Source organism: Myxocyprinus asiaticus, chromosome 36 (assembly GCF_019703515.2).
Source record: "Myxocyprinus asiaticus isolate MX2 ecotype Aquarium Trade chromosome 36, UBuf_Myxa_2, whole genome shotgun sequence".
Lineage (NCBI taxonomy): Eukaryota > Metazoa > Chordata > Actinopteri > Cypriniformes > Catostomidae > Myxocyprinus > Myxocyprinus asiaticus.
In genome coordinates, this window is record NC_059379.1 from 328,143 (window position 1) to 345,665 (window position 17,523).

Below are 17,523 nucleotides of genomic sequence, written 5' to 3' on the forward strand. Positions count from 1 at the left end.
GAGATGTTTACGGTGATGTGCCGGTGCACGTGTGTACTCGCCGGTCACACAGCAAACCTGTCGGCATATACGGAGATGAATCATGGATAAAATATCTTTAAATGTCCATGAAAGTTTAATTTAGCAACATTTTTGCTGTCGTCAGACTCGTATGAACTTTTCCCAGGACTGGATCAAAAGCAATTTTTGATGTTTTTCTTGATATCGTTTTTCAGGTGTTTTCCATTCACCGCCATTGTTTCCTCCCACTGATGGCATGGGTGAATTACGGACCGGGTCAATGGGGCCCTTGACTACCAGGGGCCTGGGGGGGCCCTGGGCTGCAAGGTCTCGTCGGCCCATCAACTTTGAAAATAAATGTTTATATACACTTAGATATATGGCCCCCAGAGCTTATGCAAGGCCCCCTCAGCAGGGCCCTGTGACTATGAGGGCCCCCAGCCCTCTTATAGGACTGTGGCAAGGAGGAGGGCAGGGCGGGGCCGTGATGATGCACGCCCGGCCCCTAATCAGGCTAATCAAGCCGACGAGAGGAATAAAGGCGGCCGGAGGTGACAGTTCGGGAGATAGAGAGCTACAGGCAGCTACCCTGTATGTGTGTGTGTTATATGTCTTTTGTTTAAGTTAATTATTAAAGGATTATTTATGTTGTGAAGCCGGTTCTCGCCTCCTCCTTTCCCTTTTACCCCATTACAAGGACCCTTTTACCTTCCAAATCAAAATCAAATCAAATCACTTTTATTGTCACACAGCCATATACACAAGTGCAATGGTGTGTGAAATTCTTGGGTGCAGTTCCGATCAACATAGCAGTCGTGACAGTGATGAGACATATACCAATTTACAATAACATCAAATTAACACAACACAATTTAAACATCTGATATACACATAATTACACACAACAGTACACAAATAATAACATACACTGTACAGTATACAATACGCACTATATAGATACACATTATTCAATAAAAAATGAAAAATAAAAATATATAAAGTATATATATATAGAATGTACAGTATTATACTGTATTGACATTCAGGCTGTCGGTTGATAGTCAGTTATTAAGAGAGAATATAATATAATAATAATATAATTTATGACAGTCCAGTGTGAGATAATAAGATTAAAAAGTGCAGTGCTGATGTATATTGATCATGAGAGATCAAGAGTTCAAAAGTCTGATTGCTTGGGGGAAGAAGCTATCATGGAGTCGGCTGGTGCGGGTCCTGATGCTGCGATACCGCCTGCCTGATGGTAGCAGTGAGAACAGCCCATGGCTCAGGTGGCTGGAGTCTCTGATGATCCTCCGAGCTTTTTTCACACACCGCCTTGTATATATTTCCTGGAGGGAGGGAAGCTCGCCTCCGATGATGTGTCTGGCAGTTCGCACCACCCTTTGCAGTGCTTTGCGGTTGTGGGCGGTGCTATTGCTGTACCAGGCGGAGATGCAGCCAGTCAGGATGCTCTCCACAGTGCAGGTGTAGAACCGTGTGAGGATGTGGCGGTTCATTCCAAACTTCCTCAGCCGTCTCAGGAAGAAGAGGCGCTGATGAGCCTTCTTCACAATGGCTTCAGTGTGGATGGACCATGTGAGTTCCTCAGTGATGTGGACACCCAGGAACTTGAAGCTGCTGACTCTCTCCACTGGTGCTCCACTGATGGTGATGGGACTGTGTTCTCTGTCTTTTCTTCTGAAGTCCACCACAAGCTCCTTTGTCTTACTGACATTGAGGGAGAGGTTGTGCTCCTGACACCAGTGTGTCAGAGTGTGTACCTCCTCTCTGTAGGCTGTTTCATCATTGTCAGTGATCAGAGCTACCACCGTCGTGTCATCAGCAAACTTAATGATGGCATTGGAGCTATGTGTTGCCACACAGTCATGTGTGTACAGGGAATACAGGAGTGGGCTGAGAACACAGCCCTGCAGGGCTCCAGTGTTGAGGGTCAGTGATGAGGAGATGTTGCTGCCCATTCTAACCACCTGACGTCTGCTTGACAGGAAGTCCAGGATCCAGCTGCACAGCGAGCTGTTTAAGCCCAGAGCCCGGAGTTTCTCATCTAGCTTGGAGCGCACTATGGTGTTGAATGCTGAGCTGTAGTCTACAAACAGCATTCTCACATAAGTGTTCTTTTTTCCAGGTGGGAGAGAGCAGTGTGTAGTGTAGATGCAATGGCATCATCAGTGGAGCGGTTGTTGCTGTAAGCAAACTGCAATGGGTCCAGTGATGGAGGCAGCACAGAGCAGATGTAATCTCTGATTAGTCTCTCAAAACATTTGCTGATGATGGGGGTCAGAGCAACAGGACGCCAGTCATTTAAACAAGTTATTTTGGATTGCTTTGGAACAGGCACAATGGTGGATGTTTTAAAGCATGTGGGGACCACAGACAAAGAGAGGGAAAGGTTGAAAATGTCCGTAAAAACACCAGCCAGCTGGTTCGCGCATGCTGTGATGATGCGGCCCGGAATGCCGTCTGGACCTGCGGCTTTGCGGATATTCACCTGTCGGAAGGGTCGGGTTACATCCGCTACAGAGACGGAGAGTGAACTAACCTCTGTAGCTTCAGCCGCGGGAGCTCTCTCCACGAGGGCGGTGTTATTTCCCTCAAAACGAGCATAAAAAGTATTTAGCTCATCCGGGAGAGAGGCACTGGAGTTTTTATTCCCTTTAAAGTCCGTGATGATGTTAATTCCCTGCCACATGCTTCTAGAGTTGGTGGTGTTAAACTGTCCTTAAATCTTGTTCCTGTACTGGCGTTTTGCTGTTCTCTTTTTCGGAGGGCATAACTGGCTTGTTAATGCTCCTCCGCGTTCCCGGAATTGAAAGCGGAGGTCCGCACATTAAGTGCCACGCGAACATCGCTATTTATCCATGGCTTCTGGTTCGGATAGATCCGTGTTGTTCTGGTCGTAACGACGTCCTCCACGCACTTTCTGATGAAACACATTACGCTATCAGCGTAGAGCTCGATGTCGTCATCAGAGGTGGACCGGAACATCTCCCAGTCCGTGTGATCAAAACAGTCCTGTAGCGTAGAATCTGATTGGTCCGACCAGCACTGGATCATTCTGAGGGTGGGTGCTTCCTGTTTCAATTTCTGCCTGTAAGCGGGCAGAAGCAGAATGGAAGAGTGGTCCGATTTGACAAATGGTGGGCGGGGGAGGGATTTGTAGCCATCCCGGAAGGGAGAGTAGCAATGGTCCAAAACCCGGTCCCCTCGTGTGTTGAAACTGATGTGTTGGTGGTATTTTGGTGCGACTGATTTGAAACTGCCTTTATTAAAGTCCTGTTCTGCAGACAGAAAGAAAGAAAGAAAGAAAGAAAGAAAGAAAGAAGAGAGCATCTTAAAGCAGATTAAAGGACTTGTAAGTTTTGACAGATGAAATCTGAAATTACAAACAATCTAAAACAGACTCGTAGCTCATTTAAATATTCTGTCAGTGTAATGTAGTCTAGGGGATTTTTGGACACTTTGAAAAGGCTTAAATGATGACTTTGTAGGGCTTCTCGATGGAAGAATAATAATGGTAGGCAAGCTGTAGGGTCGTTCCAAAGATAATTTCCTGAAAAATGACCAAATGACCACTATTTTTGAGCCCCACACCTTTCAGCCCATCAAAGCTCTCACAATGGAGGGTAAAGTCTTTGAAGGAAATAGGGTTTATGGATGATCACTTCTGAATGGAACGCCCCCATCATTCAGATTAGTTAGAAAGATAGCTGTTTCTCACCCACACCTATTATATCGCTTATCACTTCTTACATTTCTTCTGAAGACATGGATTAAATCACTGGAGTCATATGGATTACTTTTATGCTGCCTTTATATACTTTTTGGAGCTGCAAAAGTCTGGTCACCATTCACTTGCATTGTATGGACCTACAGAGCTGAAATATTCTTCTAAAAATCTTCATTTGTGTTCTGCAGAAGAAAGAAAGTCAAACACATCTGGGATGGCATGAGGGTGAGTAAATAATAAGAGGATTAAATTGAAAGAAAATTGGCCCCGGGGCCCTTGCTAGCCATAATCTGCCCCTGGCTGACGGTCACAAATATGGTTATTTTTCCCTGCTGTCCATGACCCTGAGAACAGAATTTTAACCAAATGCTAAAATAATAATAATAATAATTGTAAGATTTATGCAAAACCAAAATTCCATCAAACTGAAGTAAATCTTGAATCTTTAACAAAATAAAATAAAAAAGTATAAAATATTCTTAATCTTAAAAATATTCAAAGTCTATTTTTTGAGTGAAGAGCTTCCAATTGTCGCAATTGTGTCTTCGATATTTCCCCAATATCTAGGACACATTTCCTCACATTATGGAAGTAAAACTTCAGATGAATTAAATCATGTGTGTGCTGACATCTGACAGAATCACTCACATGCACGTGTGGTTAAACAGTACAGTAGATAAACTAGTAAACAAACTCTTGTAAATAGTTGAACAGCTCAAGACATCACATGCAACACACGTCTGCTTTGACTGGCTGCAACTGCGCAGTTTCCATGGTGACGCATGATACCGTGCAGTCAGCGTGAGGCAAAATTCACTGTTTTACAATTAGATTTGAATTGGGCATGCCCACAAGATGTTAAACTCAATGTCAGTCACAAAGATTCTTAGAATAAAAATTCAGCAGATGAAAAATTAGCTTCATTTTTAGCTTGTTTTCTGTTCAAATCTGTGTGTCAATAAACCTCAGTTGCAGCAGAAGCATGTGAGAGCCAATTAACTTCAATTTACATACAAATCTGTTTAATCAAGGATCAATTTATTGAAGCGCCCATGCCTAGTTCTTATGGATTAAGGTACCAATCTCTATTAAATCTCTACTAAACACATTACAATTTCTAAAAATTCTTTAGCTCGACATATAGAACTGGCAGTCTGAACTAAAAGTCACCTTATGCAGGCCAAATTGTTTTATTTCGTTAAGTGTACCCATGGATGGAGAGTGCATGCATATCCCTTGTTACTCTGTTTATAAAGTCCTGTTGGCCTATCACCTTTGTAACAGCTGGAATAAGCCATTTGAAAGCGAACATTAACACAAAGTTAGGCCTAATAAAATAAAAACAATTGTACTGTGGGTTGCAATGCTGTGAAACTCATGAATATTAATTATGTTATGCATAGTAAATGGTTCTTTTAAATTACCGGTTTAGATAAAGAGGCATTCTGACCGATTCAAGCTCTCAAATAAATATTTCACATCATATAGAAATTTCATCTCTACAACTGTCTTGGGATTTTGTAATTTAGTAGATGAACACATAGATAAGCACTTTAATTAAGAACATGACTAACTGGTCTTGTGGTGACTTTTTGCCTCTAGTTTTTAGAGGTTCAGGGTTCTAATTTGTCCTAGGGGTTGCATAGACTAGTTTACTACAACTAACCTAGTCGATGCTGTCAGCTTGTAGTCAAGTAGTCACTCTCTACATGATTTATAAAAGGCATCTGTAGGAAATACAGCAGGTGTGAAGCCCGGTGGCTCTGCACTGAAAAGGCGCAATGGCTCAAATTTAAGATGTCATGTTCTGTTTGAGTCACATTAAAAGACCCACACACAGAATGCACTTCAGAACTGATGTTTGTTTACTGTGTCACTCTGCTCAACAACGCAACGTATCAACAACAGTTGTTTGTAATACATATAGTTTTGCCCAAATACAACTTTTTATATATAATAAACCAAGATTTTGGTCTTATATCTCACACCGGACTGTCATAAATTATATTATTATTATATTATATTCTCTCTTAACAACTTACTATCAGCCGACAGCCTGAATGTCACATAGTACAATACTGTACATTCTATATATACTACTATATATACTTTTTGTATTTATTTTTTTTTATTGAATAATGTGTATCTATATTGTGTGTATTGTATACTGTACAGTGTATGTTATTATTTGTATATTGTTGTGTGTAATTATGTGTATATTAGACTTTAAATTGTGTTATAAATCTGATGTTTATTGTAAATTAGTATATGTCTCATCACTGTCACGACTGCTATGTTGATCGGAACTGCACCCAAGAATTTCACACACTATTGCACTTGTGTATATGGTTGTGTGACAATAAAAGTGATTTGATTTGATTTTGATTTGATTTGAAGATTGCATCTGCATCTGTACATCAGAGATGTGGAACATATTTTGCTTTTCTATTCCACCGGAAAAGAGCACGAGCTGCTGAAAACTGCTGGCACTAAACAACACTAATAACAATCGCAACAACACTCATCATAACATTCAAAATAACACATTCCAACGCCAGATCACCAGTCAAAACACACACAGATGAAATAGAAACTCCTACTCAAGAACTGGAGCTGTTTCAGCTGGATTATACACATACCTGACGAAAGCAATTTCAAAAAGTATTGAGGACATGTCTCATCCGCCTGCACCCATAACTGAAAGTGATGTATCTATTAATCATTCAGTGACGATTTAGAAACAACTGAGATATTAACCTTTTACCTCTTTTTTTTCCATGTATTTGTTCATGTTGTCATTGTCGTGGTGTGCGTGGGTCAACCGCGGCATGAGTGCTCAAACACTGTACATGCACTGCAGCAGCTTAGCAGATTTGTGATTGGCCACTGATGTAATCTATCACACGATTGGCCACTGATGTAAGCTATCACACGATTGGCCGCTGATGTAATCTATCACACGATTGGCCACTGGTGTAATCTATCACAAGATTGACCACTGATGTAATCTATCACACGATTGGCCCTGATGTATTCTATCATGCGATTTGCCGCTGATGTAATCTATCATGTGATTGGCCACTGATGTAATCTATCACACGATTGGCCTCTGATGTATTCTATCATGCGATTTGCCACTGATGTAATCTATCATGTGATTGGCCACTGATGTAATCTATCAAACGATTGGCCGCTGATGTAATCTATCATGCAATTGGCCACTGCTGTAATCTATCACACGATTGGCCACTGATGTAAACTATCACACGATTGGCCGCTGATGTAATCTATCACACGATTGGCCACTGGTGTAATCTATCACAAGATTGACCACTGATGTAATCTATCACACGATTGGCCTCTGATGTATTCTATCATGCGATTTGCCGCTGATGTAATCTATCATGTGATTGGCCACTGATGTAATCTATCACACGATTGGCCTCTGATGTATTCTATCATGCGATTTGCCACTGATGTAATCTATCATGTGATTGGCCACTGATGTAATCTATCACACGATTGGCCGCTGATGTAATCTATCATGCAATTGGCCACTGCTGTAGTCACTCACTCAATAGGTCTGTGTTGTGGGCTCGGTTAAGGCAGTTTGAAATGAATACACAACCCCTACACAATGTACATTTTTTTTTTGTATACATCAGGATACTAATGCTGGGGTGGCAGATAGGGTGGCAATGCTTTTTCTTAGGGTGGCATTTGCCACCCTATGACACCCTGGTAGATCCACCCCTGCTCAAGATTCTCTTGTTCTGCAGCTAAATGAACCCCACAGCTGCTTATTCAGTTTGAGAGGATCATATCTGATGTCACAATCACTGACAGAGCAATCAGAGCTCAATATGCTTCTCACTCTTTATTTGTTGATCTCTGTGAGTTTCATCCTGTTGCAGGTTTTGCCTTGATAAAGCAGATTTTCAGTTTCCGTCTGATAAAAACTTCAGGATGTCTGTGTCACATTGACTTCCTGTCATGTGTGTAAGAAAATACAGTCTGCTTCGAAGTGAATTCCACTCAAGCCGATTTGTTGAGAGACACTGCTTTAACCCAGATGGATCAATTATCATAGAGATGAACAAATATCTACACCTTTGTGTCACAGCACATGAACTATCACATCAGCACAGCCATTAAGACCATCCTGGACAAATGGTCTCCAAAACTTGAGTCAAATATCATTTAAAGGGGTCACCATGACATGAGGAATACAATTTTCCATGATCTTTCCATGATCGCAGCCAGTTAACTCCGCCCCTTCTGCTACGTACGGCAAGCCATGAGTGCTGAGTGCATGAAGAGTCCAACATTCCACACTGCGTTTTGATGGTTGAAGAAGTGCATCATCTGAGTACTCAGAAAATGTTGCATTTTAGGTGTTAACATACTTCTCGCTACATACTTACACTTCAAAATGATGTAGAGTAGTGCAGAAGTGGATTACTGTGGATGAGTCCTCAGCCCTAAAGATGTAATAGTATCCACAAACATTATAAATATTTCTTATGTTCTATACAGATTCAATTAGTAACTGAAATTATCTTGTTTGAGTTGTCACTGTTTTTGAAATCCTCTGAGGTTTTAAATATGATCTGCACTCAGCAGATTCTAAAGTTGTGCCGAGTGAGTTTAGTGGAAAATACACAAGCTGAAGTCGCTCTAGGTGTGAATCGCTCTCTGTCCAGAGTTTCCATTTCTTTTCTGATGAAACCAGCAGAGGACGAGAAAATCAAACCAAAAACCAGCTGTGAAAAACAGCTTCCCCTGCAGTTCAGAGCTGGTCAATGTCATCTGTTAATCTATTAAGACATGAGACATAATCAGCTGAACAAACAGATCAGTGTGTCTTTCACTGCTGATGTTTGTCTTTAGGTTTGAGTTTTCAGGTTGAACATGTCAACTTTCTCAATGCTGTGTGAAGAACTTTTACCAGAAAGGAAAATCACAAACATTTCTCATCAGATTCTCTCAAGAGCAAATGATCTGAGCAATGTTATTCAAATTAATTTTATAGCTCTATAGTCCTATAATCTTACTGTACTGTATGACAACTACTGACACTTGAACAGCATACAACTGAACTGAGAACTGAGCCATAAAAGAGCAACCTGTGAGCAATATCATGTTCCTCTGGGAGCTGACAGTGATTGTTGTGAGACACAGTCTTCATCACTCCTTCCAGCTCACAATATGATTCATTTTTATCATGCAAGGAAGTGTTAGGGTACAGCGGGGTAAAAGGCTCCATTGATTTTCTTTTCTTCTAAAACACTAAATAGCATCAAAAACTACCACAGCACTTTCCTAAACACCTGTTTGACACTACACACTGTATACGCAATATACAAAATATTCCTGATCCATGACATCAGTGCGTGTAATGTCTAAAGTAATATTTACTAATTTTTAAAAAGTTGTAAATTGATGTAGCTCACTGATTCTTGAGATAAGGGACAAAACATGTTTAAAATCTGAGTTTTTATTTTTTAATACTAAATTCATTTGAAATGGATATATTTGTAGACAAAGGTCTCAGCTAACGAACCAGGTTTTTATAAAAACACTTTTTTTTCTTCTGAAAATTTACATTTATTCACTTCATAACTTGCATCTTACTGTCATTCACCAAAAGCATGCTATTTTAATTTGATTCATCCAACAAGTGTAAAGTCTTTAATTTCTAATAATATTGTTCAGTAAAAGAGTTAAGTGATAAAATACATTCAGTATATATATATATATATATATATATATATATATATATATATTTATTTATGTATTTTTTCTGTATTCATACTATTTTGAAAATTCTGACGGATTTGACAAAATTTAATATTTTTCCATTTTAACCGTGTGTTGTACACTGGAGCCATTTTTTTTTTTTACCCCCCTCAGCTGAAGATGCCTCTATAAACTAAACTAAAATGACAAAATTGATTCCACAATTTTAACAGAAATTATAATATTGAGAATGACGGAGTTGACCAGTTGAAGCTGTGACCGCAGAGACTTATACATTGTTTAAAATATGAAAAATATCAAACATACCAGACCGCGTGTCCTACTGTTGCATCCACCATGAACAGGAAGTGAGAAAGTGTACTCGGAGTTCAAGCTGATCAGGACATTTTCTGATTTATTCAGGATTTTGTTTTTTAAATAGTTGAAACGCAAAGTGAGGACACAACTTTGATAGGCAGTTTTTTATGGAAAATATCATTTAAAGTTTTCTTAATGTATTGTTTGATATCTTACAGATCCCTACCTTTCATTTGATATATATATATATATATATATATATATATATATATATATATATATATATATGAATTTGTTGTATTTTACACACTTTGTTTAGCAGTTTAACATTGTGACCTCTTGCTGAGGATTGGTTAAGTTACATGTGCTTCCAAGTATAGAGCATGCATTTAAAAAATATTCTAATGAAATTATCTTAAAATATAAGTAAAAAATGCCCTGAGTATACGCATTTCCTTTAGATTTAACTATCCCAGTATTTTTATTCTTGAGAATTTCTTGATTTTTAAAATAAAGATGACTTTTGTATGTAAGACATGCTTTGTCCTGTATCTCAAGAATCAGTGAGCTCATGAATATCCTGGAAATTATCCAGTTTATTGGGAGACAAAATACTTATTTGTCATTTTCCATTTTGGTGATTTTATCAAATAAATAAATAAATAAATATCTGTCCAATAAGTGAAAGGATAGTATTGGGGGTAAAACGCCCCCTGTAATAAAACACATTGTTTTTCTTAAGTGATCTCAAGGAGAAATCTTAAACAGATTTTGTTCTGAAGATTGTTTAAAGTGGACTCATATGGACTGATCCAATCACAGTGGACATTCATTTGTTTATTAGAATACATCAGATGTTCTGAAATGCCAAATGTGATTGAAATACAGGAAATAGTGCACCCTTTTATGAAGTTTATCTTTATTTGTAACTCATAAAAAGCATCTTGCTGTCTCAGAAATATTTGCATAAGTTGACAAATTGTGCCCTATAACTATTGCCCCGGTATCTGCACAATATTATTCCCCCTGGAGGCCTTTTACCCCAAGAGAGGGAGCCATCTCAATACATTCTGTGTCCAGAATAAAGCTGCAGTTGTGCCTTTAGCCCCGTTGTGCCCTAACTTTCTCTCCCTTATTTTATCTTGGACAATTGATTTTTTTTTTAAGTAAAAGTCCTCAACATTTAAAAAAATCAACCTGTAAAAATAAACAAATAAATAAAGAATACAACACAAAATGTAGGGTTGCCAACTGTCGCGTATTAGTTGGTACATTCTGTATTTTGGCCAAAATGACGTCCCGTATTGAAGCAGAAAAATGCTCGTGTATTTGCGTGGTGAAATGCACCCCAAAAATCCATCAAATCACAAAAAATAAACCTGTCTGATCTGTCGGTCTCTTACCTCCACATGAAATGTCACAGAAAAAACCAGAAAAGAAATAATCATAATGAATACCAACAAGCCATAAAGTGTGACTGTATGAAGTGTTATTAGTGTAAATGACAATTTGTTTTGCTATTTCATGTTGTTAGCGAAACATAATGAACTGAACACCATCAAATGAAAAACATGCAAATGATCATCTAATAAATGTTTAGTTCAAACCGTCAATAAAATACCATCTAACAAATAAACAGAAACTGAACACAAAGTCTTTCAGTCGACTGAAGATTTATTTGATAACAAACGTAAAACATCATCGTTTAACATTCATGAGTCATTGTACAGGACGTTTGTCAGATGAGAAACACACAATCCTCAACATGACACAAATGCATTTAGTCTCTTCAATGATGTTGAACTCTTGCTTCAAAATGGGCGAATTTCTCTTTAAAAAATCATTAAAATTAGAGTAAAAATATGCAGCAGGATTTGTTTGAAAAGTAAAAATAAAAGTATTTTGCATAATTCAATTGTGATCATGTTTTGGTTGTAAAACACACATGACATGCTGTTAAAGTGCACAATTCTCTCATTACAGGGAGAAAAAGTCATTTCTATTCAAGTGCCCAAATAATATTGGATTCTTCCATGGAATTTAAGATATCATTATAAATGAGTCTATAAACAGCTGTGCTATTTTCTTTTGTCCAGCTGCACACATGCTGTTTAATTAATACTGTAACAATAACTTCATTATTTTTGTCTTCAAGAAAATAAACTGTAAATGTCACAGAATTTCCCTTCACACACACACATGTAAGCATTTATCAGAGAGAAAATTATATTAGACTGTATTTTAGCAGATACATTTTCATTCCAGAGTTTTCAGAACAGCAAAAAAGCGTGTAGTGAAATAATGAAAATCAGTTTCACAAGTGTGAGCGTGTTGACCTGTTATATTCACGGTTTTATGAACTAAAACTTTAATTTAATGATTGCAGCGGTTAAACTCGTCACGTTCTACTTCAGAACGACATGATGGTTCTGCTGATGATGTCCACACACTCTCTGACCTCGTCTTCTTTTATAACGAGGGGCGGAGCAAATCTGATGATGTCACCATGAGTAGGCTTGGCCAGCAGTCCGTTGTCACGGAGACGGAGACACACCTGCCAGGCGTCATAATCTGTGAGAGATCAGAGGATTACAAGCGGATGATACAGTGAGCGGCTTTGCAGTCGAGTGTGAGCTGTCAATCAAAGCACAGTTCAAGTATGTGCTGCTGACTTGTCAGTGCTCTTCATGCTTCATACGGTAACACAAAGTGATGAAATCCAAACACAAGTGTACAGTGGAGACACATAAATCAGAGCTGTGTTAATAACATCATATTTCACACAATTCTGCACTGATACTTTAGATCCTTGTATTGATATTCATATTTCAGTGAAGCAGCAGATGATCTACATAAAGTGTGAAGCCAGCGATTCTCTTCTATGAGATGCTGTAATGAACAGTGACACAAACCTTTATTCTCCTTGATGACGATGGCGTTCAGGAGTCCTTTCCCTCTCACCACGCTCACGATCTCTCGTGGCAGTTTGTTGAGTTCTGCTCGGAGGATCTGACCCATCCGCTCTGCGTTCTCCGCCAGATTCTCTTCCTCCAGAACCTGAAGAGTCCCGACACACACACACAGAGTGTTCATTCGGCACACGCTTGAATTCAAAGTGACTCACACTAGATCAGTGGTTCTCAACTGGTGTTGCTTCGGGACTCAATTTTACATTGGGTATCAAGTGGCGACCCAACAACTAAAAAAACTTAACCTGGATTAAACGTAGCCTGGGCCACATTGTCTTTTATCTTGGATAGTTTTGTTCATGGTTTTCGAGTACAAGGGCATGCATCAACTGACATTATTTTTGACGTTGATGTCAACAACAAAACATCCAGGAAGTTCTCTCTCACCAGTTTTAAAAGTTGATGAGCCAGTTTATTTATATGAACTTATTATCATGCAAACAGAACTTCTATTACACAGGAGGAAAACTTTGTTCATAATTTGTCCAGAAGTCTTGGATATCCAGACTTTAAAGCCTTTATGAACTTGTTCTTATATTAAACACAGGTTTGACCATGATGGCTTCTCATTACTGTGGTTAGGTCATTGTCTTAAAAATAATAATAATAATTATTATTATATATACAGTTGTGCTCGTGTGCATACCCTTGGAGAATTGGTAATATATGTGCCATTTTTAAAGAAAACATGAGTGAGCAGGCAAAACACATTTCTTTTATTTCTTATGGGATTCATATTCAACTGTAGGTTATAACAGAATGGCACAATCATAAAACAAAACATGACAACAAAATGAAATGACCCCTGTTCAAAAGTCTGCATACCCTTAGTTCTTAATACTGTGTATTGCCCCCTTTAGCCTCAATGACAGCGTGCAGTCTTTTGTAATAGTTGTCTATGAGGCCCCAAATTCTTGCAGGTGGTATAGCTGCCCATTCGTCTTGGCAAAATGACTCCAGGTCATGCAAAGTCTTTGGTCGTCTTGCATGAACCGCACGTTTGAGATCTCCCCAGAGTGGCTCGATGATATTAAGGTCAGGAGACTGTGATGGCCACTCCAGAACCTTCACCTTTTTCTGCTGTAACCACTGGAGGGTCAACTTGGCCTTGTGTTTAGGGTCATTGTCGTGCTGGAAAGTCCAAGAGCGTCCCATGCGCAGCTTTCGTGCAGAAGAATGCAAATTGTCTGCCAGTATTTTCTGATAACATGCTGCATTCATCTTGCCATCAATTTTCACAAGATTCCCCGTGTCTTTAGAGCTCACACACCCCCAAAACATCAGTGAGCCACCACCATGCTTCACAGTGGGGATGGTATTCTTTTCACTATAGGCCTTGTTGACCCCTCTCCAAACATAGCGCTTATGGTTGTGACCATAAAGCTCTATTTTGGTCTCGTCACTCCAAATTACAGTGTGCCAGAAGCTGTGAGGCGTGTCAAGGTGTTGTCGGGCATATTGTAAACGGGCTTTTTTGTGGCATTGGCGCAGTAAAGGCTTCTTTCTGGCAACTCGACCATGCAGCTCATTTTTGTTCAAGTATCGTCGTATTGTGCTCCTTGAAACAACCACACCGTCTTTTTCCAGAGCAGCCTGTATTTCTCCTGAGGTTACCTGTGGGTTTTTCTTTGTATCCTGAACAATTCTTCTGGCAGTTGTGGCTGAAATCTTTCTTAGTCTACCTGACCTTGGCTTGGTATCAAGAGATCCCTGAATTGTCCACTTCTTAATAAGTGATTGAACAGTACTGACTGGCATTTTCAAGGCTTTGGATATGTTTATGGAGACAAAGACCCCTCCCCTGAGAGAGAATGAATGTGAGGAGACTTAATGATTGAATGTATTATCTGACTATACATTTTCTTTACATAAAGACTTTACTTAAAAACTTTAGACCTACACTACCGTTTAAAAGTTTATAGATCTGTAAGATTTTTTAATGTTTTTAAAAGAAGTCTCTTCTGCTCACCAAGGCTGCATTTATTTGATCCAAAATACAGCAAAAAAGAGATATTGTGAAATATTTGTACAAATTAAAATAACTGTTTTCTATTTGAATATATTGTCAAATGCAATTTATTCCTGTGATCAAAGCTGAATTTTCAGCATCATTACTGCAGTCTTCAGTGTCACATGATCTTCAGAAATCATTCTAATATGCTGATTTTCTAATATGGGCATATTTACAGCACATTTTACACCTGAACAGATATTTGCAAGCACAAGCTTCATTAATGATAATGAGGCAGCATAAACACTAGTTAAAATATAATCTAAACATTCATATTATTTTTATATCATATTACATATCATATTTATATCATACAGCATACAATTTAAATACCTGCTTTAGCCGAAACAACATTTAAATGTAACTAAAACTTGCCTATTAGGACATATTTCAAATGTCAATACTCTGAATCCTGGCTGGCGAGTCTGGAAATAGTCCAGCTTGTAAAATATGTCCATGTTTATATAAAATAGCATGTCGACTAATGTACGTAAAACTAAATGACTTACTCATCCGGAATTGTATCCTCGGCTGGATCAAGTCGCTCTTCAAAATGTAAACGTTCATCGTTGGATTCCCGCTCTTCTTCTGAGGAAAATGTGAACTCTTCATCACTATCCAGGAGCTTCCTCACCTGTGTAGCGTGCCATCTTCCAAACACGCAGGAAAGTGAATGAATCTGATGATGAACTTGATGTTTTTTTAAGGCACTGTCAGGGGCGTTTATCATTTGCATTGATCGCCTCAGCACATTACCGTATGAATAGCGCCCTCTGCTGGTGGGTGTGATCACATTACCGATAATTAGCTGAGCCAGGAGAAACTGTACATCGCTTTGTTTCATACAGATTACATTGCAGGAGAATGTTTGTTTTAAATTTGAATTGTTTTATTTAAAAGTACACATTTTAAGCTTTCTTTAGACATATGTTTGTGTGATAAGTATTCGTGGAGTTTCGGTTCATTTTTGTGACGTGTTTCAGAAAGATGCTCGCAGAGACAGAGACGGCTGAAAGCGCACCCTGTTTATTTTCTTTATTTTACAAAAGCACAAGGTTTTGTTGTTATTGTGAGTGTACACAAATAAAAGTAGACCCTTTACAGTTTCTAATGATGTCTTATACTTATCTGTATGCCCAAAAATGACGGAGTATTTTAAGTTGTTTCCGCTGTTATGCGGAAGAAATCCAGCAGGCCGCGCTGGCATGTCCGTCGACCCCAGAGGGTTAAGGTCTACCTTCAAACTCAGCGCCTCTTTGCTTGACATCATGGGAAAATCAAAAGGAATCAGCCAAGACCTCCACAAGTCTGGTTCATCCTTGGGAGCAATTTCCAAACACCTGAAGGTACCACGTTCATCTGTACAAACAATAGTACACAAGTATAAACACCATGGGACCACACAGCCATCATACTGCTCAGGAAGGAGATGCATTCTGTCTTCTAGAGATGAACGTAGTTTGGTGCAAAAAGTGCAAATCAATCCCAGAACAACAGCAAAGGACCTTGTGAAGATGCTGGAGGAAACAGGTAGACAAGTATCTATATCCACAGCAAAACGAGTCCTATATCGACATAACCTGAAAGGCTGCTCAGCAAGGAAGAAGCCACTGCTCCAAAACTGCCATAAAAAAGCCAGACTACAGTTTGCAAGTGCACATGGGGACAAAGATCTTACTTTTTGGAGAAATGTCCTCTGGTCTGATGAAACAAAAATTGAACTGTTTGGCCATAATGACCATCGTTATGTTTGGAGGAAAAAGGGTGAGGCTTGCAAGCCGAAGAACACCATCCCAACCGTGAAGCATGGGGGTGGCAGCATCATGTTGTGGGGGTGCTTTGCTGCAGGAGGGACTGGTGCACTTCACAAAATAGATGGCATCATGAGGAAGGAAAATGATGTGGATATATTGAAGCAACATCTCAAGACATCAGCCAGGAAGTTAAAGCTCGGTCGCAAATGGGTCTTCCAAATGGACAATGACCCCAAGCATACCTCCAAAGTTGTGGCAAAATGGCTTAAGGACAACAAAGTCAAGGTATTGGAGTGTCCATCACAAAGCCCTGACCTCAATCTGATAGAAAAAGCATGTGTGACCAAGGAGGCCTACAAACCTGACTCGGTTACACCAGTTCTGTCTGGAGGAATGGGACAAAATTCCAGCAACTTATTGTGAGAAGCTTGTGGAAGGATACCCAAAACATTTGACCCAAGTTAAACAATTTAAAGGCAATGCTACCAAATACTAATAAAGTGTATGTAAACTTCTGACCTAAATAAATCATTCTCTCTACTATTATTCTGACATTTCACATTCTTTAAAGTAGTGATCCTAACTGACCTAAGACAGGGAATGTTTTCTACGATTAAATGTCAGGAATTGTGAAAAACTGAGTTTAAATGTATTTGACTAAAGTGCATGTAAACTTCTGACTTCAACTGTATGTAGTATACAGTATATAGTTTTTTTGTTTAATTGTAAGCAAAACACAATTAGAAACTAACTTCAACTGCCACAGTTGTATTAAAATAATGTCTAATAGATTATTATCTATGCCATTTTTGTCAAAATACCACAGTTACTGTTACTATTGTAAAATCATGATCTATTTTAGTAAGCATGATGATGTGCCATTTAAAAACCCGTTATTTTGGTGCATCGACAGTGCTGTCGGGGCTGTCTAATGTTTGAGAGTTTTGACTTCCTCCCTAGCATTTTAAACAAGAACTTAAAACT

General features: G+C 38.9%; 1 protein-coding gene across 4 annotated transcripts in view; it reads right to left on the reverse strand.

Annotated features, from left to right (window-relative positions):
• Positions 1 to 11,461: 11,461 nt before the first annotated feature.
• LOC127426661 (ornithine aminotransferase, mitochondrial-like) overlaps positions 11,462 to 17,523 on the reverse strand; it is a 34,000-nt gene continuing 27,938 nt past the window's right edge. For all 4 annotated transcript variants that reach the window (XM_051673613.1, XM_051673612.1, XM_051673614.1 and 1 more), the window contains exons 9-10: positions 12,718 to 12,862; positions 11,462 to 12,376 (exon numbers count right to left, since the gene is read on the reverse strand). In XM_051673613.1, the coding sequence (XP_051529573.1) occupies positions 12,216 to 12,376; positions 12,718 to 12,862 (306 nt within the window). In that variant the 3' untranslated portion in view covers positions 11,462 to 12,215. The remainder of the gene's footprint in view (positions 12,377 to 12,717; positions 12,863 to 17,523) is intronic.